General features: G+C 43.2%; 1 protein-coding gene across 3 annotated transcripts in view; it reads left to right on the forward strand.

Annotated features, from left to right (window-relative positions):
* Positions 1-27,660, forward strand: part of GRIA1 (glutamate ionotropic receptor AMPA type subunit 1) — a 274,494-nt gene that overhangs the window by 205,154 nt on the left and 41,680 nt on the right. For all 3 annotated transcript variants that reach the window (XM_028527454.2, XM_028527456.2, XM_036014526.1), the window contains one exon: positions 27,022-27,220. In XM_028527454.2, the coding sequence (XP_028383255.1) occupies positions 27,022-27,220 (199 nt within the window). The remainder of the gene's footprint in view (positions 1-27,021; positions 27,221-27,660) is intronic.

Genomic DNA, 27,660 nt, shown 5'->3' on the forward strand with positions numbered 1-27,660 from the left:
AGCCAAGAGAAACAGACAAAAGGGGCATAGGGGTTGTGTAGACAGCCCGGCTGGACAAGGACAGGACTCAGAAGAGGCAACTGTGGCCAAGCAGCCTAGGGCAACTCTTTTTCTTCCTCAGGCTTCAGTCTGAGTGACCTGGCATGCTACAGTGGAACGTTTACGCCAAGCCCCTTTGGTCTGCTCTCTTCCTAGTTTGGTAAAGAGTGCACACACATAACAGATATCAGGTCTTTGCTCCCATGATGTTTATGGTTAAACTAAGGACATAAGACAGACTCACAGGGAACAGTGGACTTACCACGCTCAGGGGTATCCTGGGCCCCAAGTGCCATCCACTGGTAACCCAAAAAGAAGAGATGGGTATTGGTAGAAGGTCAGTCCTCATCTACCCATCTGGCGGGAGAGGGAAAAAGGACAAACACATTATTAAACCATAAGCAAATTGGTCAGGCCACTGGCTCTTACATTTCACTACATCTGTTTCATCAAAACTCAAAAGAGTAAGGAAATTTTTCATACTTATGTAGAGAAAATTCATAGTTTATTTTTTAAAAACTTCAGTCTCTTTTAATCATGCTGATTAAATTTGATATAACATGCTGAGCAAAGGAAGATTTTAATTGGAGATAGGCTTTCCTCGCATCTTCCCCCTCTGACACAGAGTTGATTTTTTAAATTTTACTGAGGTATGAAAAATAAATTCGTGCACACTCATAAATGCACATATACAGCTCAACTAATTCTCATGAAGTGAAAATGCCTGTGTAATCAGAACTCAAATTAAGAAATACAGCAGGTCCTCAAATGATATTTCATTCAATATCATTTTGTTATAACATTGATGAGAAGCTGCGGAAGCTTGATTCTTGTTTATATCAAGTAGCCTGTGTAAGACCTGTTTCATTACACATCACTTCACTTGAAATCACAGAGCCTACCAGCGACACTCAGGCATCCCTCCCCTCTCTGCCCTTCTCCATGCAAGAATAACCAGTATTCTGATATCTGACAACATAGGTAATTTTACTGATTGAGCTGTGTTTGAACTTCATGAATGGAATCATACAATACGTATTCTTTTGTCTGGCTCTTTCTGCTCAATGTTACATTGTAAGAGTCATCCATTTTATCACATATAGTTCTGGCCCATTAATTCTCATTGTTGTATACTATTCACTTTGTGGCTATACCACAATTTATTTATCCACAAATAAATCCAGAAGTGTGACTTTCTTTGCAGGTAAGCATTTAGGTTGTTCCCAGTATAAGGCCATTACAAATAATACCTCTATAAACATTCTTGTAAAACTCTTTTGATGAACATATGTAAATTTTTGTTCTAAGAAAGGAATTCCTAGGCCATGTTATTTATAATTTTGTTGTAGATTTTTTCAAACTGTTTTCTGAAAATAAATTTACACTCTCATTAGCAATGTATGTGAGTTATAGTTACTCCACATGTCTTTATTTTAGCAAGTGGGTGAGTTATAATATCACATTATGGTTTTAATTTGCATTTACCTGATGACTAGTGCCTTTTTATGTTTACTAGCCATTTGTGTAGCCTCTTTGATAAAATGCCATTGTAAGTCTTTTGCCTATATTTTTGTTGGGTTATCCATCTTTTTCTAACTTTTGTGCAAGCATTCTTCATATATCTCCCATATGTATTCTTTTCAGATGCCTGCATTATCAGTATCTTCCATCCTGCGGCTTGTCTTTGCACTGTTGTGGCAGTGCTGCATGATGAACAGAAACACACACTCCTAATGTAGTCCACTGAGCAAGTTTTTTCCTTTATGGCTTGCACTCTCTGTATCTTGCTTAAAAAGACTGCTACTCAAAGTCATGGAGATACTCTTTTATGATTTATTCTGAAATTTTACCTTTCACATTTAGATCTATGTGTCATACAGGCATGGGCAAGACAGAGGGTCCATGTTACTATTGTTACTGTTGTTGTATGTGGATATTCTATGTACAGCTAGCACATACATTCTAGCTGTATGAGAAAGCCATTCTTTCTCTCCATGACATGCCCCTTCCCCATAAATTAGGTCACCAAATGCATATTGGTCTGTTCCAGGACTATGGATTCTGTTCTGGTGATATGCTTGTCTATTCTTGCCCCATACCACTCTATCTTAATTAGTATAGCTTTATAACAAGTCTTGGTAACTATTAACTATGTGTCTGTGAAGCCTGCTCATGGGTGCTGAAACAGAGTCTGGATGATTCTATTGGGGGTGGGAGTGTGGAAGGGATTCTCTTTACACAGAGGCTTGTATGAGATCACGTCTACACCCTTGTCTAACTATGGGATAGGATGATTCTGCAGGGGCACCAGAGATTGTGGTTTTCTCAAAGGCTAGGACAAACCAATAGCTGAGAGTGTGTCGGTGATTTTCTGGACAGCATTTAAAAACACCTAAAACCGATAGGCAAAGCTGAGGACCTTCTGGGTAGAAAAAGTACCCTTTAGCATTCAAACACAGTAACAACGCAAAACTCTGAAGACTGCCAGAGAAAGGCAGACAGATTAATTCTCTCTCATTTAAATTAACCTAAAAAAAGGAACTGTGTGTCAAATATCATAGGAGGTACGGAACAAAAAGGAATTTGTACATTCAAAACATGGTCGCTTTTACTGACTCCTAGTTCCAACTCAATGTGTGGAAAAAGCTGTGGGTGGCATTGGCACACCGTGAGAGAGATGAACAAGTAAAAGGCATACATTCTTTAAAGGCAGCATGTTTTGTGCCAGTTGAGTCAAAGACTATCACTAGGTAATAAATGGGTTGGGGCAGGTAAACTCAGGGTACTGATGGAGCTGCGAATCACCAGCTCCCTGAACATGAGAAAAAGATATATAACTCTCACAAAAAGTAAACTCATCCATAGCCTTGAACCACAGAGCAAGAAGTGTTCTGTGCAAAATTCAGTTCCATTTCATCATGTGAATTTTCCGCCCTGTTTATGTCAACCATGGTGGAATGCTATGGCTTTGAAAAGGATAAAATAAACAATATTCCCTTTCTGTTGCAGCAAAACAAAACTCCCCACACTCAGTAAATCAAAGCTGTACTTGGTAAAAATTGAACAATTCCATCATTTTCTAAAACCTCTAAAACACTCAAATTTGTTTCAGTACTTCTACAAACAATTTGATTAATGATTTTTAGCCAATATATTAGGCACCTACATTGGAGTCAGGACTGGGCTGAGTGGGAGAGCCTCAAGGAGGCTAACATAGTCTGTGCACACACATGTGCACACACATGTAATGCACCATTATTTCCTAACTCAGTGAAAAATGCCCTCCTTTCAGCCTCACAGCAGTCTTTTCATGCTATTACAGCTGCTTTTTCAATACCAGCTCCTAGGCCATTGCTTCTGAAGTTTTTCTGTGCATGTATGGGGGGGGGGGGTAGCATGAGACTGCATTTCTAACAAACTACAGGTGAAGCCAATGCTGTGTCTTGAGTAGTGAAGCTCTAGGCTGACTTTGAGTGTTGTCTTGCCTACCACTGTAACTCTAGCATCTTCCACAGAGCCTTAATGAATGCACGATAAGTGAAGAAATAAATGAAGAAATGTCAAAATACTCCTTTTGCCCTGGCCAGGTGGCTCGGTTGGCTGGAATGTAATCCCACATACCAAAAGGTTGCAGGGCATGTACAGGATGCTGCTGATCAATGTTTCTCTCTCAAAATGATACCTCTCTCCCTCCCTCCCTCCCTCTCTCTCTCTCTCTCCCCAACTTCCTCTCCTCTCCCTGTAAAATCAACAAAGAAATCCCCAAGTGATGATATATTTAAAGTATATATATATATATATATATATATATATATATATATCTTGTGATTTGTATTTATCAATACATTTTTATACTGGTAGACATGAGAAAAGTTCAGCAGTATGGACATAAATACAGAAATAAGAATAGTCAAAGGCTGATAAAGAAGGTATGATGGAGAGATATAGGAAGTAAAATAGGAATGTACTATCAAATTATAAATGGTTTTGAAACCAAGCAAAGGACTGAATATTAAGCAGGAGATAAAGAGTAAGTCAGCAAGTTTATAAATAGGAATATAATAAGCTAACACAGTTTGCTTTTGCTTTTCCTTCCTTCCTCCCCCCCCTCCCTCCCTCCTTTCCTCCCTCCCTCCCTTCCTTCCTTCCTTCCTTCCTTTTTAAGATGCTAAATCTGGTGGCACTGAGCAGCCGGGAAAGAAAAGCAGTAGGTAGCATATTGTTGCACTAATTTAAAAAGAAGATCCTAAGGTCCCAGAGTAGCTTTGAGGCAGTGAGGAAGGAGGAAGAACTGATTAACAGTCCCTGTATTCCAAAGGTGTGATCTGTTCTCTTGTATCAGACTGCAACTCCTCTGACTCAGCCAAGTCATCAGAGCACGGTGGGCTAGCTTTAGCAATTCAAGGGTTTAGACCTCTGACTTCGAGGTAACGAGCACATATGACTTTGTCAGGCATATTGTAATGTGTGCCTAGAGACAGGGCTCAGGTGAGAAGTCCTCCCTGACTCCAGGTTCCCTTCCCAAAGTCCGCTCTGCACCCTTCAAATCTAGCCTTCTGAAACAACCTTGATCATACTCTATTAAATCTTCCCCAGCACAGCAGGGTAAAGCCTGAGCCTATGAGTGTGCACTTCAAAGTTTTGTAAGGTCTGGCTTCTATTTTCTGAACCTTGTCTATACCTCTCTATCTCTATTCCTCTATCTGTCTCTACCCCTCCTATATTCTGGCCTTTTTTATGTTCTGTTGCATTCCAGACTCCTGGGCCCTCTTTGAATTTTCACCTCACTACCCCTTTGCCTGGAGAATCTATTGCACCCCACCTCATTCTCCACACAGCTCAAATACCACTTTCTCAGGGGAGTCTCTCCTGATCTCCTCTGCTCCACCTGTTAAAGCAGCTCTTCCCTCAGAAATCCCATGCATTTTTTATATATTTCTATTATTTCTTAGGACTTAGTCTATGATTCTGTAATTCTTCTCTTTTTCCCCCAACTAGAATGGAAGCTCCCTAAGAGCAGAACCCAATTTTTACTCATCTCTGCATCCATTTCCACTGGGGAGCCTGGTGTATTGCAGTCACTCCATAATATTCCATATGGCACTCATGGAAATCCAGCAGTGTCACCGAGGTCCCCAATAAGAGAACAAAAGCATTCATAGGGATGCCTATGCCATGCCATATGGAGGGTGAATAATCTAAAGCAGAAGCCCCAGGAATCCATGACAAAGTCAAGTCAACAGACAGAGTGGACACAGGGCACGCATCTGGACCATGGAGAGCCCCCAGTGAGCTGGCCTGACTCCAGGGGGCCGTGTACCCTGAACCCGCCACTACGGCTTTTTCACTTGTCAGGCCAATGAAACTCAGTGGAGCGTAGTTTTGAGACACTGATATAAACGATGTAAATTGCTGTAGAAATCACATATTGTGTTCACTAGGCTGGCTACTGCTACTTCATTACCTGATAAAGAGCAGACAACAGAAGGTTTATTCATATGACACCAAGTAATTTATTTTCTGTAACTGTCAATTAAAATAAAGTGATAATAGAGGCGGACTTTACTTTGTTAAAGCCATTCCTGGAAAGCTATATGAACAATTAGGTTTGGGCTCATTAAATTCTGATCTAACTGTGTCATGGGAATGTGGTATTTAAATCAATCTGCTTTTTGATAAAGGTCTCCTTTGTGTCTCTTGTACCAGTCTTGATTTTCATGGGGCACAGTGCCTGTATGAAGGGATCCATCAGCATCTTAAAAGACACATTTTTACAGCACTTCCCTTTATCTGAGTACCTCTGCCAAGAGAAATCAAGGGAGTGAAGCCCATTTGAGTTGCTTTTCAAGACTCGAGAATATTTATTGCTCCTTAACAAATGGAATATTAAACTAAGACCCAGTGGTCCTGCTACCACTTCGGTGTCTCTCACATCACCACAGCTGCTGATCACTGGGTCCTCTGGGTCAGCCTCTCCGTCGGCCGACTGTAGTTGGATTAGACCCATTTCCCTGTAATCCCTGTGGTACTTTCTTAACAGTTGAATGAGGGAAGAAAAACAATAGCCACTCCAATTCTTTTTTCAAATATCAAAATTCTTATTGTAGAGCATTTTATACAAATTTGGCTCCAGATTTTCTTTCTAGTCCCATATTAATTTAAAAAAATTACATGCAGAGATTATCCAACAAGGAATATCATTAGCCCGCAACAATGTACATCACAGTGCTGAAGATCAGCAGGGAGGACATTTATTCAGTATTCAACAAATATTTATTGAGGCTCACTAAGTTTCTGCAGAAGAAGTAAAAAACACGGTCTCTGCAAAAAGAGATTAGTAAAGAGGGGAACTTGAATTTATTGGTAATCTACCATTAGATATACATTATGTTAGAATTTATATGTACCTCACTTAATGCACTTAAAATTTAGTTAAGGAAGAATGATGATAGTAGTAATAACAATAACATTTGTTTAACAGTATGTGGCACTATTGTAACTGTTTGCATGCATTATCTATTTAAACCCTTAACAAGTCTGTGCTATCTGTACAACCCCGACCCTATGAGGTGTGTATAATTATCCCTACTTTAGAAACAAACAACTGAGTTTCAAAGAGTTCCTCTAGATCACACAGCTAATGAAGTAGGGAGCCCCGATTTAAATCAGGCCTGCCCAGCTCCAAAGTGTGTGTTCTCAACTCTCCACTATATTGCCTGCCTTATAAATCACTTAGAAATGCCAAGATCTGACATATTCTGACATAAACTGCCTAAAAGGCATCTTTTATCCCATTTAAGCCTGAACTGTTCACTATTCCCCAGTCACATCTGTGCCTTTCTTCACTCCTTATTGGTTGTGGCTTTTCAAGTCCTTGTTTTTCACAGTGGAGGAAGGCATTGAGCTTGACCTTGAAGAATAAATAGGACTTCCATGGTGGAGGAAGGAAAAATCGGTTCAAGTGGGAATGGCAAGCTCACAGTTCTAGGGAAGGGATAAATATGGAGCATGTGACCTAAAACTGAAGCCATTGGAAATCATTTCTAGAGTTGTGGGGCAGGGAGGAGGGAAAGAGCCCCCACTGTTCTGGCTCCTGCCTGTCTATCCAACCTGAGTTCAGGGCACTCCTCTGTCCCTCCCTCTCCATGCTACCGCCACACCAGCCTCCTTCAGTTCCTGGTGCACATTGCACATTGCCTTCTTAACCCGGGATTTTTGCTTTGCAGTTCTCTCTACCCTCATGTCTCCCTCCTCTGCCCCCACTTTCCCTAATGTTTACAATAGTAATTAAGTAATTTGTTATGCTCTTATGCACTAAATGGCCACCACCCATGCTGGGATGTAAGCTCCACAAGTTCCTGCGTATGAGACATCCTATCCACCAGAAGACATCTGGCATCCAGCTCAGGTTCTGGCTCATAGTACATAGTAGTTTTAAATGAGGGGTTTCTCTTACTAAGTGTTTCTCTAACAACCCTAAGAGCAGATATTGTCTTTGATGTGTCATCAGAGTAATTGTGGAACTACCGAATAAAAAAAAATTGCTAAGACATGGCAGTATCTAGTTTCATAGTTATATCTGCTTCCGGAATTCCAATCAGGTTGGGTATCATATCCCTACCTGTAATACAGGCCAGGTTCATTCTGTAGCTCCAGTCAGTCCCCTGTGTAGTAACTTACATGCTCCATTGCAGGCCCTATGCTGTGCATGAGGGAAGAACACAGTGATAATAACTAAGGCACGGTTCCTGCCCTCAAGGAGTCCACAGTTCAGTAACCAGGAGATTCCAGTGCAGGATGACGTGTACTATGTCAGAGGAAGGGCAGGATGTTACGGAAGCGTGGAGCTGGGGCCTACACCCAGATTAGGGGTAAGCCAGGGAGGGCTTCCTAGGGAAGTCATATTTAAGCTGAGAGTAGATACTAGCCAAGTAAAAAGACAAGGGAAAGGTGCTTGGCTTGTCAGTCATTGTCAGGAACCTGGCTTTTTAAAAATTATTTGATTATGACAAGAAAAGTATTCTCACTAAAATGAGACCTACCCTCTTAACAACTTTTTGGTGCATAATACATTATTGTTGACTATAGGCAAAATGTTATACAGGAAATCCCTAGAGCTTATCCACTTTATTTAATTAAAACTTTATACCAGTTGATTAGTAACTTTCCATTCCCTACCCCCACTCCCAGCCCCTGGCCACCACCATTGGGAATTTTAGAGCATAGGAAAGATTTTTATTTGATTTATATTTTCAAAGTATCTCTCTCTAACTCAGTGGTTCTCAATCAGGGATAATTTTGCCTCCCCCCACCACCCTGCCAAGAGACATTTAATAAAGTTCAGAGCCATTCTGGGCTGGCAAGACTGGGGTACATGGGCTACTAGAATCTAATGGGTACACGCCAAGGGTGGTACTAAGCATCCTACAATAGACAGGACATCCTCTCCACACACAAAAAATATCACCCAAAATAGCAATAGTTCTGATGTTGAGGACCCCTGCAAAGCTGTGGTGTGGAAAATAGACTATCACAGATTCAAAGAAGGGAGACCAGTTAGGAAGGTATTGCATTAGTCAAGGCAAGAAACAATGGACTCAGAGTACAATGACTACTGTAGAGCTGGTAAGAAGTGGTCTGACCCAGAATAAAATCTGGAGTCAGAACTAACGGGATTGCTGATGGGTTAGAAATGGAATGTGAGGGAGAGAGACCAGTTAATGTTTTAAGTCTCAGTAACTAAGAGTGATGACGCCATTTACTGAGGTGGGAAATATCTGTGGAGGAACAGATGTGAAGTGGAGAAAAACTAAGGGTTCGGTTTGAAGTGTGTTGGGTGTGAGATGATTACTAGACATCCAAGAGGAAATACAGAGCCGGCTCATGAGTCTGGAGGTGAGGGGGGTGGTCCAGACCAGACATCACCATTTCAGGGACCGTGGGCATGCAGTATTTAAAGCCACGGGACTAGATGGGGTCACCCTGGAGTTAAGTCCAGAGAGTGAAGAGGAGAGATCCAAGCCCTGGACCCCGGAGCATTTAGAGATCATGAAGAGTCATCAGAAGGGACTGAAAAGGAGTAGCAGTGAGGGAGGAGGAAAAGCAGGAGAGTCTGGGGTCCAAGTGAAGGAAGGGTATCAAAGAGGGTGGCGTAAACACCTCTGTCCATGAGATCAAGTAAGGAGAGAGTAGGAAATCGGACACAGGGCTGTGGCAAGATTTATGCGTTAATGGAAGTCACTGTTTAGTAAACTGGAACAGGCCTACAATATAAAGGGTTATTTCCATGATTCTTTCTATAAAAGTCTGACCTCAAATTTTCATGTCTTCTTATTAGAAATGCATATGTAAATGCTGGTATGATAACACTGCTGTGATCACTTCCCTAAGAGAAGACAGGGAGCAGTAAACTAACTGAAACCTTTAATTAAAATTAACAAAAATTGGGTTTGGATAGGGAGGCAAGACACTTGCATCCAGTCAAGATGTGACTAAACCCACTGTGATAGTGATTCCTAGTTTCTATTTATCAAAGAGGTAGGCTCCACCTCTAGCCTTGTAATGTTCTCTGTGGGTTTGGGGTTGGCTGAACCCAGAACTCATTTTAAGGACATCTCCCTGGATTCAAAGAAGCTTCATTTTTCTCTGGTGTTTTAATTTTGAGAGAGAATCTCATCCTGAGTTTTATCTTTAATGGTGCAAAGTGCTGTTCCCTAGAGTAAGATCTGATCACACCTCCAAGCTTTCTTAAGTTATCCAGTCCCTTCATACCTCTGAATTTCCCAAAGAAAACAGAATGGACTCTCTAATCCTACATCAATCAGACTCCATCTCTCTCTCCAACCCTCCTCAGTTATTTGCATAAAATATTCGACTAGGCTACAACAAAGTATACAGCCTCTTGACCAGGTTTTGAACTAAGATAGATAATCTTAGTTAGGGGTAGGCTTAAGTACTGGGTATCATTAGGGGATGATCTTCTCTTCAGCCTGTCCTCTTTGTAGGAGACCAAATTAAGATAAGGAATGTAGCAGATTGGAAACCTTTGAAGTTTAGATTAGGTCAATCTTCAACTGGGAAGATGGGTTGGTGACAGATGGCAAACATGTAACATAATCATAATGATAATCACTACCACTGTTTATCCAGTATCTGTAAGCATTGTTACATTTAATCTTCATAATAGCCCTTTGAGTTTGCAATAACTATTTCATTCTTATAAATCAAAAAACTGAAGTTCAAAAAGATTATATAAATTGGCCAACACCACACAGTTAACAAGTGGCAAAGCTGGGAGGTCAAACTCCAGTTGATCGGACTCCAAAACCCACTGAGGCCAGTCACTCTGTTATCCTTCCAAAGCAATACAATAGAAAAAACCCTCAACTTGAGTTGGGAAAATCTGCCTTCTAAATCCAGCTCCAACATTAATTTTGAGGGTGAATTTGGGAAAAGTCATTTAATCTCTCTTAGCCTCAACCTGGTTTTCCTCACCTGTAAACTAATCAGGACGACCCTGATGATCCCCAAGGTACCTTCTAGCACTTGTATGTCTGATTCTACCTTGTGATGTCAGAATTTTAAGTCTTCTCATTTGCAAGGAGTGTTTTGATTTTCATAGTACAGTTGTCTATTATTGCATTTGATCTTTGCAACAACCATGAGGCAAGGCAAGCATTATTACCTCTCTTGTGTTTTACATACAGATGGGGAAACAGACTTGAAATGAAGTAGGTTCCTTGTCCATGGTTAACACAGCTGCTCCCCAGTCGACTGCTCTAATATACCAGGTATCTCTTCTCCTCCTTTATCTCAGGCATTTTCCCCCCTACTGGGGCCTACCCCGTTTCTCATTTCCAAGAAAATGTCCACTACTATTTTAAATGCTAACTACTGAAAAGGTAAAGGGAGGGAGCACACAGGGGCCCCAGCCCCACCAGGGAACAGATCAGGCTGAGCGGCAGGAACGGGGAAGATCTAGCTCACCAGGAACAGGGACTCAGGCTGAGTGCCCATCCAGACAAGAGCCAGGAGGCAACTGTGGGCCTTCCTGCATGGTTGTAGATGGCATTGCCCAGGGCTGTGCAGTAGCTAGTTCTACAGGAGAAATTGTGGGAAAGATTTTCCTAGAATGTTGGCTTTCCCTCCTGCTCCTCATCTTAGAAGATGTTACTATTCTCTCCTGCGATGCCCCAACCAGAAACCTAGAAGATAAAAGCAGAAAGACAAGACAGCCCAGGGCTTACAGGTCAACTCTGGACTCAGACTGGCTGTGTGTTAGACACCTAATCTTGCCAAGCTTCAGCTTCCCCATACATAACATAGTGCTAAATGCTACTTCCCCCATAGCAGGCAGTGAGCAACAAATACAAACATCTTAGAATGTCTGGCACAAAATAATCACTGAAAAATGGAGCCCTCACCCTGGCTGAGTGGCTCAGTTGGTTAGAGCTTTGTCCTGTGTACCAAAAGGTTGCAAGTTCAATCCCTGGTCAGGGCACATACCTAGGTTGTGGTTTCAATACCCAGTTGGGGCATGTACAGGGGAGGCAGCTGATTGGTGTTTCTCTCTCACATTTCTCTCTCTTTCTCTCCTTATCTATCTATCTCCCTTCCTCTCTCTAAAATCAATAAATACGTATACCCTCAGTTGAGGATTAAAAAAAAAGTGCCCTCAAAAAATGAATGAGCCTTCTCCTTCACCCTCTGTAGCCAATCAGTCTTCAAATGGATAATGGATAGTCTATTCCTAAATCTACTTAAGGCTGTTCACTTTTTGTACACCCTTGCTGCTACCACGTGGTCCAGGTACTTACCACCTTTGATCTAGGCTCCTCCAATATTGCTTTTTTGTTTCCATGCCGCCATTCTCATTGCCACTTCACCCCAATCCATTCTCCATTCTAAAGAGTGTTTTCACAAAACATGTGGATGAGCTCATGTCAACCCTGCATTCCATCCCTCATTGCTTTTCTGCAGCAAGGCTCCTTCTAGCACCCAGAGCCCTGCATGGCTCATCTCCCATCACTCTGCACCTCCCCACCAAGGATCTTCCTGTATTCCTCTGCTGTTTCTCCACCAGGACAACATTTATCTCTTTCATTCCCACATCTTTGATTCCTGGCATTTTCTCTGCCCATAACACCTTTCCCTGGTGAACTCATTCTTCAGGCCTCAGCTTAGAAGTTCCCTCCTCTGGTAAGCCTAGGAAGTATCATCAGCACAGGCCCTACACACAGAAGGTACTTGATAAATATCTGTTGAATAAATGGCAGTCAGTGACAGCATCAAAGCTGATTCAAATGTGACTCCTTAAATCCCTGCAGTCTGAGGACAAGCTACATTCCCAGTCTGGGCCAGGGCTCGGCTCCCGGTTATGTCAGCACCCAGAGCCATGAGACATAAACTACTGCAGGCCCTGCCTGCCATTCCCACTGGGTCAAGAGCACACATGGAGTAAATAACAAGGGATCTGCTAAGGCCTGGAGGCCAGACAGGTGCCCAAGACACATGCCATCCTCTCCTAATCTCTTCCCAGCTCTGTCCTCCTTCCCATGGGTTTCCCTTTCCCCCCTAAACCCAAGCAGTGAGACACACGACATCCCTTATGGGAAAAAGTCTTACCACGTCTCTGGAAAATTCATTTCTAATCCACCTAAGCTTTTAACAGCTTGAGTGTTCATGACTGTTAGTTAGAACTGTCAATTTAGTATAAGGCCCTGGAAGAAGGAGAATCTCTTGGAGGTAAAAAAGAAAGATTAAGAAATTACTTAGGCATTTTCAGAGTGATTTCTGAGGTATATTGCTGATGATCTTATTAATCTCTTTTTCAACTGTGTGCTGACAGCTAATGTTCTCTATGATAAACTGGCAGAGCACATGCAAATCCCTATTAATACACTTGTTTTGGGGACACACTGGGGGATACAAGCAGAGAACAAATGTTTGGCATCTGAAGTGAATTTTGTTTTCAGTTTTGTGTTCAATCCAAGGAACATTTGTTGTGTGCCTGATACATTAGGGGCTGTGAAGAAATCAAAGTGGAAATCCAACCCCTGCCCTCTAGTTGTCTGTGATCTAGCTGTGCCCACGAGGCTGAGAGGGAGAAGGCAGGCAGATGTGGAGGACTACAAGAACCAGGCACCAGAGTAAGTGATAAGTATGAGGGTGGGCACTGGGGCAAGCTGGTTTGCTGCTGCATTCCCAGCCCAGCATCAGGCTCATAATGGCCTGATGCTGGGCTTTTGATAGTTGCCACAGGGATAACAGAAGGATGGAAGGCTAGTTGGGTCCCAGTCCTGCCATGTCACTAATAAAACCTCTGACCAATCACCATCCTTTCTGAATCTCAAGTTCTTCATCTATAAAGTGGGACTGTGGGAAAAAGTTCTTCCTAGGACACTGTTGTAAGAACTTGTGGTTGCCAGCACGCTGTCGACTGGACATACCCAGCTCTCTCCCTCTCGCACCCAGGGTAGGATCGCTCGTCCCTTTCCATACTGATGCTAGATGCTGTCATTTTATTTTATCTGGTTGATGAAATATAAACAGAAGTGACATGTGTCACTACTGGGAAGAAGCTTTAAGAGCCAGTATGTAGCTGGGGATGTTCCAGATGACAGCTGCTTTGTCAGTCTTGGCCCCAAAGGGAAACTGAAGAGAAAATAGCCCTTAACTAACTTGTACATGTGGCATAAGCAAGAAATATACTTGAAAAGGTGACAAGTGTTGGCAAGGTTGTGGGGAAATTGGAACTCTTGTACACTGCTTGTGGGAATGCAAAATAGTACAGCTACTGTAGAAAATAGTATGGGGGATTTTCAAAAAATTAAAAATGAAACTATCATGTAACCTAGCAATCCTACTCTTAGATACTTATTCAAAAGAATTGAAATCAGGATCTCAAAGAGATATTAGCACTCCCATGCTCACTGCAGCACTATTCACAACAGCCAAGATATGGAACAACCTAGATAGCCATCAATGCATAAGCGAATACAGAACATGTGGTATATACATATAATGGGATATTATTTGGCCTTTAGGAAGAAGGAAAGTCTGCAATATGTAACCACATGGATGAACCTTACAGACACTGTACTAATCAATGGGCATTAAGTTTCAGTTAAGCAAGATGAGTAAGTTCTATAGATCAACCGTACAACACTGTGCCTATAATTAACAATACAGTATTTCACACAATATGTTAAGAGGGTAGGTCTCATGTTACGTGTCCTTGCCATAACAAAATGAAATTTTAAAAAGAAATAAATACACCTGGTTGGTTTAAGCAAAGATTTGGGGATCTTTTGTTATCACAGCATACAGAATTTAATAAGGAGAAAAAGCCCTTCATACAAGCTAGGGTTTGAATAAATATAATAGCTGGCAAAGGGACCCCCAAAAAGTGTTGCATTGGAAGAGACTGCACCTAGCTGAATGGGTTGGGAAAATCTTGGCGAAAATATCATGTGAAATGAACTCTGAATATGGGGAGACTATCTGAGGATGTACACAGAGAAGCAAGAAGATAAGAGGCATGGGTGAAAGCCACTCGGGATGGCCAGGGAAGGTGAGCGTGGCCAGAGCAGTGAATGACTAACAAGAACAGCAGTGAGAAAAAATGCCACGGACTAGGCACTTACTATATGCCAGTCTCTGTCTTATATGATTTACATGCATTTATTCTTCACAACATCTCTGTATTAGTCTTCTATTATTGCCATAACAAAACTTAGCAGCTTGAAACAACACAAGTTTATTACGTTAGAGTTCTGGGGGGTCACAAGTTCAGTAAGAGGCTCCCTGGGCTAAAAGGTATTGTCAGGGCTGTACTGCTTTCTGAGGGCTCCAGAGAAGAATCCATTTTTTTTTCTCACTCAGATTGTTGGCAGATTTGAATTCCTGCGGATACAGGACTCGGGTCCTTGCTTCCTTTCTGGCTTTCAGAAAAGGGCTCTTTCCAGCTTTCTCATCCCTTGGCTCATGGCCCTCTTCCTGTCTTCAATGCTAGAAATGGAGGGCCAAGTCCTTCTCATACTTCGAATCTCTCCTGACTCTTCTTCAGTCCTCCCTCTTTGACCAATTCTCTTCCTCTTTTAAGAGCCCTTGCGATTATACTGAGTCCACCTGAATAATCACTCTGTTTCAAGGCCCCTAACTTTAATTCTATCTGAAAGTCTCTTTTGCCATGTAATACAACATATTTAGAGGTTCTAGGGATTAAGGCATGGGTGTCTTTGGGTGGCCAATTTTCTGCCTACCACATCCCATTCTGTAGGTAAGGAAATTAAGGCTTAGTGTGGTTAACTAACTTGTTCAAAGTCACTCCCCAGTTTTTAGCCAAACAGCCGAGCAGCCTGACACTGAGCCTGTACTCTTAACCACTGACTTCATCCAGGGAACACAGACGGGACAAGCGGAGGACCGAGCTGGAACAGAGCCAGGGGCCAGGGGGTTATTGCAGCCATCCTCAAACGGCAGAGACAAGAGGTGGCTCAAAGGAGCACTGCACAGTGATTTCCGGTCACACCTTAGTTTTCCGTTGCCATGTCAACAATTTACCATGAACTTACTAGTTTAAAACGACACCCATGTGTTACCTTAGAGTTGTGCCTGAATTTGTGACATTAGTCTTTTACAATATTTTAAAGACAGTTTATTTAACTTTATGCAATAATTTGCCCTATGACAAACACTTTAAAGAGCGAAGATTCTGAGAGAACATGACTATGTAAGAATTATGGCTATATCTGAGATGTCTGTTTCTCAAAATGGGTGCTTTAAAAGTGTTGAAATCACTTGATTAACTCACAGAATAAATGACTCCTCATACAATTATGTTTTTGCTATTAATTGGTTTAAGAAATATTTTTAAATATTCCTATATAGATAGCTCAGAAAAAAAGCATTACAAATTGCTTATTTACAAGTTTCATATTTACTCAATAAATATTGAGACTGCGACAGGTTCTAGGAAATTACCTAGAAACCTAAAATTCCACAATGATATAATAATTTACTGTAGTGGTAACAGGGAAAAAAAGCAGAACAGGGGTGGTATTGATGGGGAAGCAGATGAGTTCAGAGAAAGAGAAGCAAGGTAGGACGCAGCAGATAAGCAGGCTTCTCGGAGGAGGTGGTGCTGGAGCTGGACTTACAGTCATTAAACCCAGGGTCCGTGCCCCGGCTTCAGACACTCTGCTTGAGTCTAGCCCCTGCCTCAGTCTCCAGACTCACCCTATGCTGTCCATCATGTTGAACACAAGATGCCTCTTCCTGCCCCAGAAAGTTTGTTCTTCCTGTTTCCTCTGCTAGAATGTGCCCCTCCAGATTTCTCACATATCTAGATCATTCTCAACCTTCAGATCTCAGCTTAAATATCACCTCCTCAGAGAGATTTCCCCTCATTTCTCTGTCTACATCACTCCCTGCCTTCCCTCTCCCTGACTGCCACTCACCAAGTTAGTGGAGCCATTAACCACACTTAATGGCTGACATGACGAGGTATTGCTATTATCTCCATTACATAGATGTGTAAGCTGAAAATCGGCAAGTCTAAGCCACTTTCCCAGGGTCACACAGCCAGTAAGAGAAGAGGCTGGGATTTGAACCCAGGTTGTGTGGCTCCATAGTCCATAATTTTAACAATGACATTCTAGGTTTTCTACATATTATAAATATTATAGGTATTAATTTAGAAAATCAAAAAATAGGAGAAGAGGGAAAAGAAAGAAAGTCCATAATCCAGCCACCTAGATGACTCCTATAATATCCCAGTTTACACACTTCTAGACATTTGTCTCTGCCAAACTTAAGTTTTCAAATGGGGTCATATAGTATAGTCTGTTTTATAATTTGCTTTTTTCCATTTAGCATACTGAACACTTCTTTTACGCCACCTTTCATTTCTGGATGGTAGTGGCTGCCTCTACCAGGTGTTTTCTCTAGCCCAGGTACTCTACTAAGCACAGTCCAGCCCATCCTCACAACAGTGGGTTTGGGTTGGTCCTGTTATTAGCCCCATTTCACAAATCGATGAAACTGAGGCTCACTCAGAGATATGAAATAACTTGTCCCAAATCACACGGTTAATAAATGTAAGTGGCAGTAGTATCAGAAAGAGCTGAGTGTCCCTTTGATGAAATGACTGGGGCAGGGGGTTGGGGGTTGGCGGGGACGGGAGGCAGTGAGACAAAGAAGAAGAACAGTTTCCGGCCTCCAGGGCGGCTGGAGTAGCTTGGCTGGAGATGTGTGGAAGGGAGGGCTGTGTGTGCAGGGAACTAGGTAGAATGAAAAAATACCTGGCAGATGGAGGTTTTTTAATTGGCATTTTTAAGTAAAATAGCTTCTTTTAATATGTGCCTTGTGCTGGAGCTAACCAAACATTAATTAAAGCACACATGGTTATTTTCTCTCCCATTTGCTGATGCGTAAGGTGTCTTTTTTAAAAGCTCTCAACATCCCATATTTAAATATGCTGCCAACTCTAAGGGCTTCAAATACAAGTTATGTTGGACCACAGGTGACAGCCCAGGCCCTCCTCTGGCCCACGGAGGCAGGGACCCAGGCCCTTGCAGCCCATCTCACTTCTCAAACCAGTGGGTGGATCAGCAAATTGTAGGCGCTCTAGGGAGGGTCCTGGATACAAGAAAACCATATGTGTTGGTATTATGGGTTAGCCGGTAGGCAGCTGGCTATAAAAAGAGAGTGGCTTCTAAGAACTTAAACCCAAAAATATATGTGGAGGAAGTTCCATTTTTAAAGCAATATGGTGCCAAGTATTCCTTTGTGTCTAGGAACTGTGGGTGAGTGGTGCCTGGGACCTGAGAAGGTAAAACTTGAGAGAAGACGGTGCTGCCCTGGTCCAAGCTGGACCCACTTTCAGCCCCGAGAAATCACACTCCTGGAATTCGGCAGACCTGGGTTCACATTCAAGTTGCATTGCTTGCCTTATGAGCTTAATTATTTCATCTCTCTGAACCCTGGTTTCCTCATTTATCAAAAGGGATATGTGTCCTTGTCCTGAAGAGAGTGATGGGGATTACAAAAATGGATGTCAAGCATCCCCCTCAGCATCCAGGCTAAGAAGGTCCTCAGAGACAGTGGCTGCTGGGTGGTTAGTGTGTTTTGGGCAAAGTGAGATTCTTGTTTGTTCAGTTCCTTGCCCTACTTCCACATCAGTGCACAGGCTGTTCCTGCTGCAGGAAATGCCTTTCTTTCTATCTCAGAATGCTTAAAGCCTGCCTGCTCTGCACATTCCAGTTAAATGTCTCCTCTTCCATACTGTCCTCCCAGATTTCTCCCATTTGGACATGGTTTTTCCCACCTCTGCACTTCAACAGCACTTAATCAGTGATTCCCCAGGTTGGTCACCTCAGCCCAGGTAACACTGTCACTTCTGTGTGGATCATATTCATCCCATGCAATTGATTTCCTTGAGAAGAAACTTCTTACATATTTCCCATCGAGCTTGATGTATATACAGTCAATCCTTAATAACACTGTATAATCATTCACTCATTCAGTATACATTCATTGAGCACCTACTGTATGCCATGCACTATGCTAGGTGCCAGGGGTGTAGCAGTGAATGACACAGATAAGGCCCCTGCCCTCAATGAACTTACATTTTAGTGGAGGGAGACAGATAATAAGTGAATAAACCAATCAATAAATACATAATTATATAAAGATCACTTTAGACTTTGATAAGTGCTATGCAGAAAAGGAAACAAGATGAGTGAGATACAGGTGGCAAAAAAACAATACTCAGAGTGGTATGTGTGAGGAGGTGACGTCTGAACATAAACTTGAAGGGCAGATGGAGGCAAGCTTGGGACAATTTCAGAAAGGTGAGCTCCAGGCAGAGGGAACAACGAATGTCCTGAGGTTAGAAAGAATTTGGCATGTTCTAGGAAGCACATGAAGAAGGCTAATGAGCCTGGAGCATAGGCAGAGCAGAAAACATGGGACAAGGTGAAAGGTGGGCCATATCAGGCTGACCTTGATAGGGCACTGGGGTTTATTTTCTAAGTATGACAGATTTTAAGTGGGCTGGAGAACAACACGATCCTAGTTATAGTTTTAAAAGATCCCTCTGGCTATTGTGTGGTCCGTGGGTTACACAAGAACAAGAGAAGAGGCAGAGAAATGGGATACTGATATCTAGAATCTACAGTGGTACTTGGGCCCATGGAGATGACTGGATTTGATGGACTGTATGTGAGGGTGAGAAAAGAGAGACAAGGCAGAAATGCCTCCCTGGTGTTTGGTGTGCACAGCAGCAGGGGGAGCGGTGCCATTTCCTGAGATGATGAAGGTGGAGAAGAGTAAGTTATGTTGTATGTATGTGGGCTCTTTGGTAGGAGCTCATTAAGAATTTTGTTTTGGATATTTCAGGTTTGAGGTGTCAAGTAAGCAGTTAGATGCATGCGTTTACAGTTCAGGAGAGAGACTGGAGGTCTAATTTGGTAGTTACCTGCATCTACCTATAAAAGTTGTGGGACTGGAGCTGATTATCTAGGGCAAGACTGTAGACAGGGATGGGAAGGGGGCTGAGGCCTGAGCTCTAGGCATAAGAGCTTAAGATGAAGCAGAAAGAAGAAACCAGCAAAGGAGACTAAGAAGGATGAACTTGCAAGGCTGGAGGAAATTGAGGAGAGTGTGGGAACCTAGAAGTTAAGAAGAGTGTTTTTAAAAGAAATTATCATCATCAACATAGCTGACATCTTGAGCTCTACTGTGTCTTTCCTAAGTGCATGACTTACTCAGTGAGTCTTTACGATTCATGAGATGGGATTCATTATCTCTATTTTCACTCTCTACCCAAGACTTAGAGAGTGAAACAAAGAATTAGTAAATTATTTAAAATAAGTGAATTGATCTACATCCATTCTTTTGCAAACTGTGCCATAACCTATACTCCCATAACTTACCTAAATGGAAAAAAAAAGACCATCCATCTTCAACACGTAGCTCTGCAAATGCTAGAACAGTACACTAGCTCACAAATTACTGCGATTTCCTTAGACTTTGTTGCCCAGCCCCCACCTCCCTACCCTCGGGACTCCCCACAAGAGCGCAGGGCTGTCCTCCTGCTACAGCATCAGAACACAGTGACCGGCAGCTGGGACAATTAAAGTGAATCACTCCAGCTCTGCCAGGAAGTGCTGAGTGATTTGCAGCTGATGACAAATGAGATGATGTGCCACCTAGACTCAGCCTCTTGGATGAAGTGGCCTCATCAGTGGAATTGTTGCATTCCACTGCAACAATTCCACTGCAACAATAGATAGCTCAGAGCTATCTATCCTGGTCTAGGACCCTCGATGCCCCACACCAAGTGAGTCTCTCTCTGAACATAGCTCAGCTCAGTAATTAGTCAAGATGGACTTCTTTTCCCCAGTAATTTAGAGGAAGGCTATCTGACCTTCTGCTTCATGCTTCTGTTTCCAATACTTTCTTTAAACACCCATTTGAAGCAGATGACAAAGGGAGTAAGTTGAGCTCAGTTACCTCTTGAGCTCAGCTGAATGGAGGCACACAGGGGTATCCCTGATGCCCCCTTCCTCCTAAGGATAACAGGACATGCTTTTGGAAAAAAAGAATGTCCATGCCCACCTCCTTGTCGGAGATGTCCTAGAGAGGAGGTTGGTGGGATCAAAAGTTGAATGCTGTTTAATAACGTCCCACCCCCTATACCAGCCCCATGTATCTGCTTTCCTGAAGGCCCCTCCCTGCTCCCCTATATCCAGCCACATCATTGCTCCTCACACTGTCTGCATGCCTCCACCCCAAAATGCTCCCTCTGTGCCAGCCCTGTGCTATTGTGCATGCTTCATATGTACTATCTTTTTTAATTCTTAAGAATACCTTTAAAATGAGTACTATTACTCCATTTTGTAAAGAAACGCACAAAGAGATTCAGTGGCTTGCCCAAAGCCATACGCCCAAAAAGTAACAAGGCAATGCTCCGTCTTGTGTTATCTGGCCCATGCACCAATTCTCGGCCCAATGCCCTCTGCTTTCTCTCTGAGGATAGCCCAAAAGTAATTGTCAAGTGAATCACTGCAATATTTTATCTGGGTGTTTCTGTGGAGGAACTGATAACCACATAAATGACTTTTTAAAATATCACAACTACTGTTGCATGTGAGCTTAAATCAAAGGTCTCTGCAATTCACAGTAGGACCGAGGGAAGGAGTCAGCAAGCCATGGCCCGCAGGCCAAATCCAGTCTGCCGTTTGTTTTTGTAATTAAATTTCTTGGAACACACCTGTGTGCATATGTTCTTGTATTGCCTATGGTGGGTTTCACACCACAACAGCAGAGATGAGTAGTACAACAGAAACTGTAAGGCCCACAAAACCTGAAAGATTTATTACCTCGCCTTTTGCAGAAAAAGTTTTTCAACCCCTGCTTCACAGCAACAGATTCAAACTGCCAGATTATAAATACACATTTAAAGACCTGGAGTAATTCCCAATTCATGCCCAGGACAGGAAATGCCTAACTGTCAGAACCCGGAAAATTGTCCGATCATATCTTTACTGTCTTCCTTTAGCATCAAATACGTGTTTAATGATGCATTTAGTTATTGAAATTATTATCAAAATACATGCAGTTAATAAATTTCCTCTTGTTAACAAAAGGAAAAAACATCATTTGCAAGAAGAGACAGCTTGCAGCCAGGACCTCAGTCCCAAGACCATCAGAATCAGCTCACCCAGTGGGCATGCATGAACTGGCATCTGAGCGTCTTCCCCTCCCACAGCCCTTGTTCCCCGGGGTCTCCAAATCCTATCACTTTGATATCATCATCTCTTCAGTCAGCCTGCCCTCCCAATTCCTGTGGCTTTGCTTTACTTCAACCCATCATCATCCTCACTGTTAATCAGTAAGTGCCATAAATAATAATCACAGTAACATCTTAAATCATTACAGCAGCATGGCTAAAGCTATACTAGAATGATCATGGTGTAATAGGAAAACATAAGGGGCCAGTTGTTTGTTGCTCTACAGGCAAAAGTTGGGAAGTATGCAGAGAAGACGATATCCCACTCACCTCCTCCTTTTTACGTCTCTGTTGTGCCTTCTCCCACCCCTGCACCTGTTCTATTTGGCAATCTCCTCCTCATACTTCAAAATCTAGCACAAGTTTCTCCTTCTCTGGTAACTTTTCCTGCCCTCTGCCAGCAGGGTAGTTAGTAAGTCCTTCTGTGTTCCCTTAGTGCTGCTTTCTTACTTGTCAAACAATTGAAGTAGTACTATAATTACCATTAATGACATTTGTATAAGATAGTGATGATCGCTTTAGCCAACTGCTTGCTTTGCACCAAACACTGTGCTCAACCCTTTACAAAGAATCAGGGTATCTGACCCCAAAGCCTGTTTTACTCACTAAGCTATACTTCCTATCTTCATGAAAGGGAGAGACTGTGGTGTATTCACTTTCATCTCCCAAATGCCCAACATTACCTACAATACAAGAAATGCTTGTAAAGTGAGTGAATATATAGTATGGTACACAGGATCCAAAGATTCCATATCTTGGTTATTTAAATACTAAGCTAGGTACCACTGTGAACAGATTTTACAGATGTAAAGCCCCAAGTCAGCTGACTTTAAGATTAACAGAGATTGTATTACCCAAGTGCACCTGACCCAATGAGGTGAGTTCTTTAAAAGCAGAGTTTTCTCCAGCTACTGAAAGTCACAGAGATTCAAAGAGTGAGAGGAATTTGCCACACTTGCTGACCTGAAGATGTGGGGACACATAATGAGGAATGCAGGCAGCCCCTAGAAGCTGAGAGCAGCTGCTGGCTGACAGCCAGCAAGAAAAATATGACCTCAGTCCCACAAGCACAAGGTGATGAATTCTGCAAACAACCAGTGGGCCTGAAAGAGAACTCCAAGCCATCACCTTGATTTCAGCTGGGTGGGACCCTGAGCAGAGAATGCAGACATCCTAACCCAGACCTCTGATCTGCAGAGCTAAGAAATAATGAGTATTGTTAGAAGCCACTAAGTTTGTGGTGATTTGTTATGCAGCGATAGAAAGCACATACACACAGGTCTCCAAGTCTGTGGTGAGGCTGCTTTCTGGGTCCCAGAGTCTCCACTGATAAGAAGTGCATGTTGGCTGGGATCCAACATCAGAGAGGTGTCGTGAGTTGAGGAAGTCCATGCCTGTCTATAAATGAATCAGAATTCGGTGAGGAAGGGAACGTTCTGCAGTGGATAGAGTACTGGGCAGGGAAGAGGAAGCCCAGGCTCCTCCTCCCAGCTCTGCCACTGCCTCACTGCATGACCCTGGGAAAGTCACTTGACATCTCTTCATTGCTGTTCTTTCATCTGCAAGATGCAGATGTTCAACCCTTTCCCATCCACAGGGCTATACATGAAATTCAAGTAATGGGTCCAACAGCCACCTAAGTTGTGGCCAATTCTGGAGAAACATAAGGGATTCTTCAGTTACCTAGGGAGCCTGAGGAACAGCTATGCCAAGCTGCAAGACTAATATAATTCAGGTGACTAGGCAGACCTCCAAGGCATTCAGATCACAGCTTTCCCTTTCCTACTAAGAAAAGTACTGCTTTGCCCTGTGGCTCCCTGGGAGAATAATCATTATAAAAAATAACATCTTATATTTCGATAGCACTTTTCAGAGTGCTTTTCCCTCTACCATTTTAATTCCAGTAGCTTATATTGGTTAAAAGAAAAGAATGGACTAAGAGTCCTTCTAGTTCTGAAAGTTTTGATTTCTCACCAGGAAGTAGGGTTGGCCTCACCCATTACACAGAGGAAGAAGACTGAGACCCAGCTGGGCAGGCAATGGGCCAAGGTTATGGGGCTGGTTAGTGAAACAGCAAATGCTCTCATTCCCAGCATTCCCAGCATTGGCCTCTACTAACTCCAGCCTCTGGAAGGGAGCTAGGAGAATGCAGAGTTCTTGGATCGAGGCCCAGCTTTGCCTCCACCGGGTCTGACCTGAGGGTGGGGGGCTGCCTCACACTCAAGTTCCCATCTCATGGTTCAGTTGCAAATGCAGCACTGAAATCACGGCCCATTTGGAAAGGTTTCTTCCCCTCAGCCCTCCAGTTATTCCATGGATGACACCTGCTGACTGTTAAGCAAAAGAGCCTTTCTTTAATCTCTTCATTAAGAAAATGGGGATGTGGGGAATACCATATGTGGTAAGTGTTCTTACCACCCAACAGCTGAATATTAATTAATGGAGAATGGGTGAATATTAATTAAAGGAAAATAGGGAAGAAAGAACCATAGGCCTGGCACTTCCTTGGGAGGCCTCTGAGCTTCACTACCTGGCCCCCAAGTTGGGATACCCTCGGCTCAGGAATGTTAGAAGAGGAGGCAGCCATCCTGAACACTTGGTTTGAGGCCATGACTCCAGACATCCTGCGCCATGAGCAGGTTTGGATTCTCCCGGCCCAGAAAACTATTCCTGGTCTCTAGAATCCAGCGTGAATAGTGCTGCCAGGTTTTGAGAGCGGCAGCAGCATTCACACATTCCCTCATTACTGAGGCCTACTGGGCACTCCGTGCTGGAGACACAAGCCACACAAAAGAACTAAAAGGTTCTGTTACTCTCATGGAGCGTATAATCTGGGGGATATCAGACAGTCAAACAACCACACAAACAGATGTCAGATTTCAGCTGCGAAGTGAGCTGCACGGGGCTCTGAGAGTCTTAACATTTGAGTGCTGAAAAGGTAATGACTAAGGTGAGGTCTGACTGGTGAATAGTGCTGAGCACTGATTGGGGGTGGAGAACAGCATGCAGTGAGGGAGACAGCCTTTTGAGCATGAAGGACAGAACGAAGTCCTGAGTGACCTGAGTACAGAAAGCACATTATGGGATGGCAGTGGAGAGCAAGCCAGGGGCCAGACCACACAGGGCCTTAAGAGTCACCAAGGAGTTTGAATTTTATTCCACAGGTAAGCGGAGGGCTTGGATGGGTTTTAAGCAAAGACGCAAAGATACAATTAATGTTTTTGAAGAGATCACTCAGGCGGCCTTATGGTGAACTGATCTGGTAGAGGAACGGGAAGAGAGGGGGTAGAATGGAGGCAAGAAGTCCAGTTCAGACACGTTACATCGTCCAGAATCGGGGAAGGAGCGGCAGCTTCACCCGGGCCTGTCCTACCACACTAAGATGGACAGAGCACCAGAATGGGCAGCCTGAGGCTGGTATGACTTGGCAGTGACTTTGCCTCCATGCACCCCATTGTGCTCGACTGCCCAACTCTGAAACCAAAGTTGGTCTCTGGCTCCACCTGATGATTGACGCCCTCTCTACCTTGGTTGATTTGTGTCCCCAGCACTCAGTACCCTGGAGGACCAAGAGTAGGAACCAAGTACTCTTGGTTCAAGGTGTTCAGAAGATCCACCACTTGAATAGCTTGAGAAATGGAAGAATACACTCACCCTCAGATTAGCCATTGTTGCCCAAACCTGCTTGTCAAAAATATCTTCCTCATATTTAGTGTTTGTTTTCTGGAACTTCTGCCAAATGCGCCTACATCAGGTCACATGGTACAACCTTCAACTCAATACTGCAGTGAACCTATCTCTTCAAGTCTTTGCTTATTGTAAAATGTTCCCTCTTCCTGAGCCGTTCTTCATATGGTGTTTGCTTCACCCTCCTGGTCTCACCCCTCGGAATAAGCCTCCTCTTATTCCCGCCTACACGTGAAGCATCTAGGAACATTCTTTTACATAAAGCAAGCAAAAACAAAGATTTGTTGGCTTTTTGGGAGTAGCACTGTCTGCCTAGGCTGAAAAAGAAGTCCCTAAGAAACTGAAACAAAGTGGAGCTCATGGAACAGGGAATAGCACAGGAAGGGTGGGCCAGGGTTTTGAAAACTGTGGAACAAGCAAGCCTGGGTACTGGTCCTGGGTCAGTGTGAGTTGGGACTCTTGAGTTTCTTTATCTGTAAAACTTGTGGGCTGGATTGGTGATTTCTCTGGTTAAGTGTTAGGTTCTAGTTAAGCACTGTCACCTATTGAAGGCTCTGAGCTTGAGGCTCAGAGTACATGTTAGAAAGGGACGAAAGATACCGCTGCTCCAGGGTTCCACTTCCCTGATAAACTGAGGGGGATGGAAAAAGAAGTGGAATGCAAATAACTTTATCACCCTGTGATTCAATATAACGTGATGTCCACTCTGTCCACCACATAAAAATCACCCCATATAATATCTAAATCACTCTGTCATACTGTTTGGAAGCTCTGGACTTGGAGATCTCCCAGCCAAATTCAAAAACCACAGTGGATCTCGATCAGTCATGTTTCTCTTCATTGTTTTTGGACCTGAGAGAGGAGAACAGGATTCTAAGAACATTAAGGATAAATTTCTCACCTCGTGTGTAATTGTCACACTTGCCATTTGATCCAGAACAAAATACCCTTTGTCTTTTATTTCATTCAAATTCTCTTTATCTGTGATTGGGGGCGGGGATGGGGGGGATATGTGCCTCCTTTGCCAGCCAGAGGACAATAATGAGAAGACAGTCTGAAAACATTTCTGGACATAATCAAACATGTGCATTGTGTCTATAAAGGCATTTGTACATGTATGCACAAACATTTGGTGTATATGTAACTACATTTATCAAAAGGTTTATGTGTGTTTGTGATTTGGGGAGCAGGTGTCAACATGTCTGTTGTCATTGCTGGCATGTGTCTTGTTATATATGAATGTGTGAAAGTGAGTGTGAATATGTACCTGAGGGGCTTTACCACCCTGAAGGACAGCAACCCTACAGGCCCTTACCGGTGATAAGGCCCCAGTGCAGAGGGTTTCTCTCTGACATCTGCATTCTCACACCCTGCTGACAGAGGAAAAGGCGAATGGGGCCTGACAGCTCTGCTGGGGGGTCCAGGCTGGCTCTCAGCCCCTACCTACAGCCTTCATAATTGATGTCTGCGCTTCTGACACCTCTTCCCTTTGGCCTCAGGTCCCTGTCCGGCCGCATCGTTGGTGGTGTCTGGTGGTTCTTCACGTTGATCATCATCTCCTCATACACAGCCAACCTGGCTGCCTTCTTGACAGTGGAGAGGATGGTGTCACCCATTGAGAGTGCAGAGGACCTAGCGAAGCAGACGGAAATTGCCTACGGGACGCTGGAAGCAGGATCCACTAAGGAGTTCTTCAGGGTAGGGATACCCCTTGTCCCAAGGCACTTTCACAAAAGGGAACCACTACTGTCATTAAAATATCCTTCTCATTAACAAGCAGGAGATTACAGGCAGCCAGGGCAACTGCTTAACAGAATGTGGGTCAGGGAAATTCAGAACATTTCTCAGCTTTCTGCGGATTTCTGAGAAATCTACATCTGTTTATCTGTGGAAACTTCAAAGCTTTTGCACTGAGTCAGACCCTTTGTGTATGCCAGTCTGGGCCACATTCTCTGAGGACTGCAGAGGACAGTACAGACGAGCCCCTCCCTGCTCCTGCAAGGACCTTTCATGCTCTTTAGTAATTGATTAGGAGTAGCTTCGGGACAAGATCGCAACCTGATGCCCTTTGTGTCCCTTCCTTGGAGACTTGGGAAACAGACAATGGTATGTGGGAAACAATTACTAGATTAGGTGGT

The sequence above is a fragment of the Phyllostomus discolor genome, chromosome 13 (genome assembly GCF_004126475.2).
Source record: "Phyllostomus discolor isolate MPI-MPIP mPhyDis1 chromosome 13, mPhyDis1.pri.v3, whole genome shotgun sequence".
In the NCBI taxonomy this organism is placed as follows: domain Eukaryota; kingdom Metazoa; phylum Chordata; class Mammalia; order Chiroptera; family Phyllostomidae; genus Phyllostomus; species Phyllostomus discolor.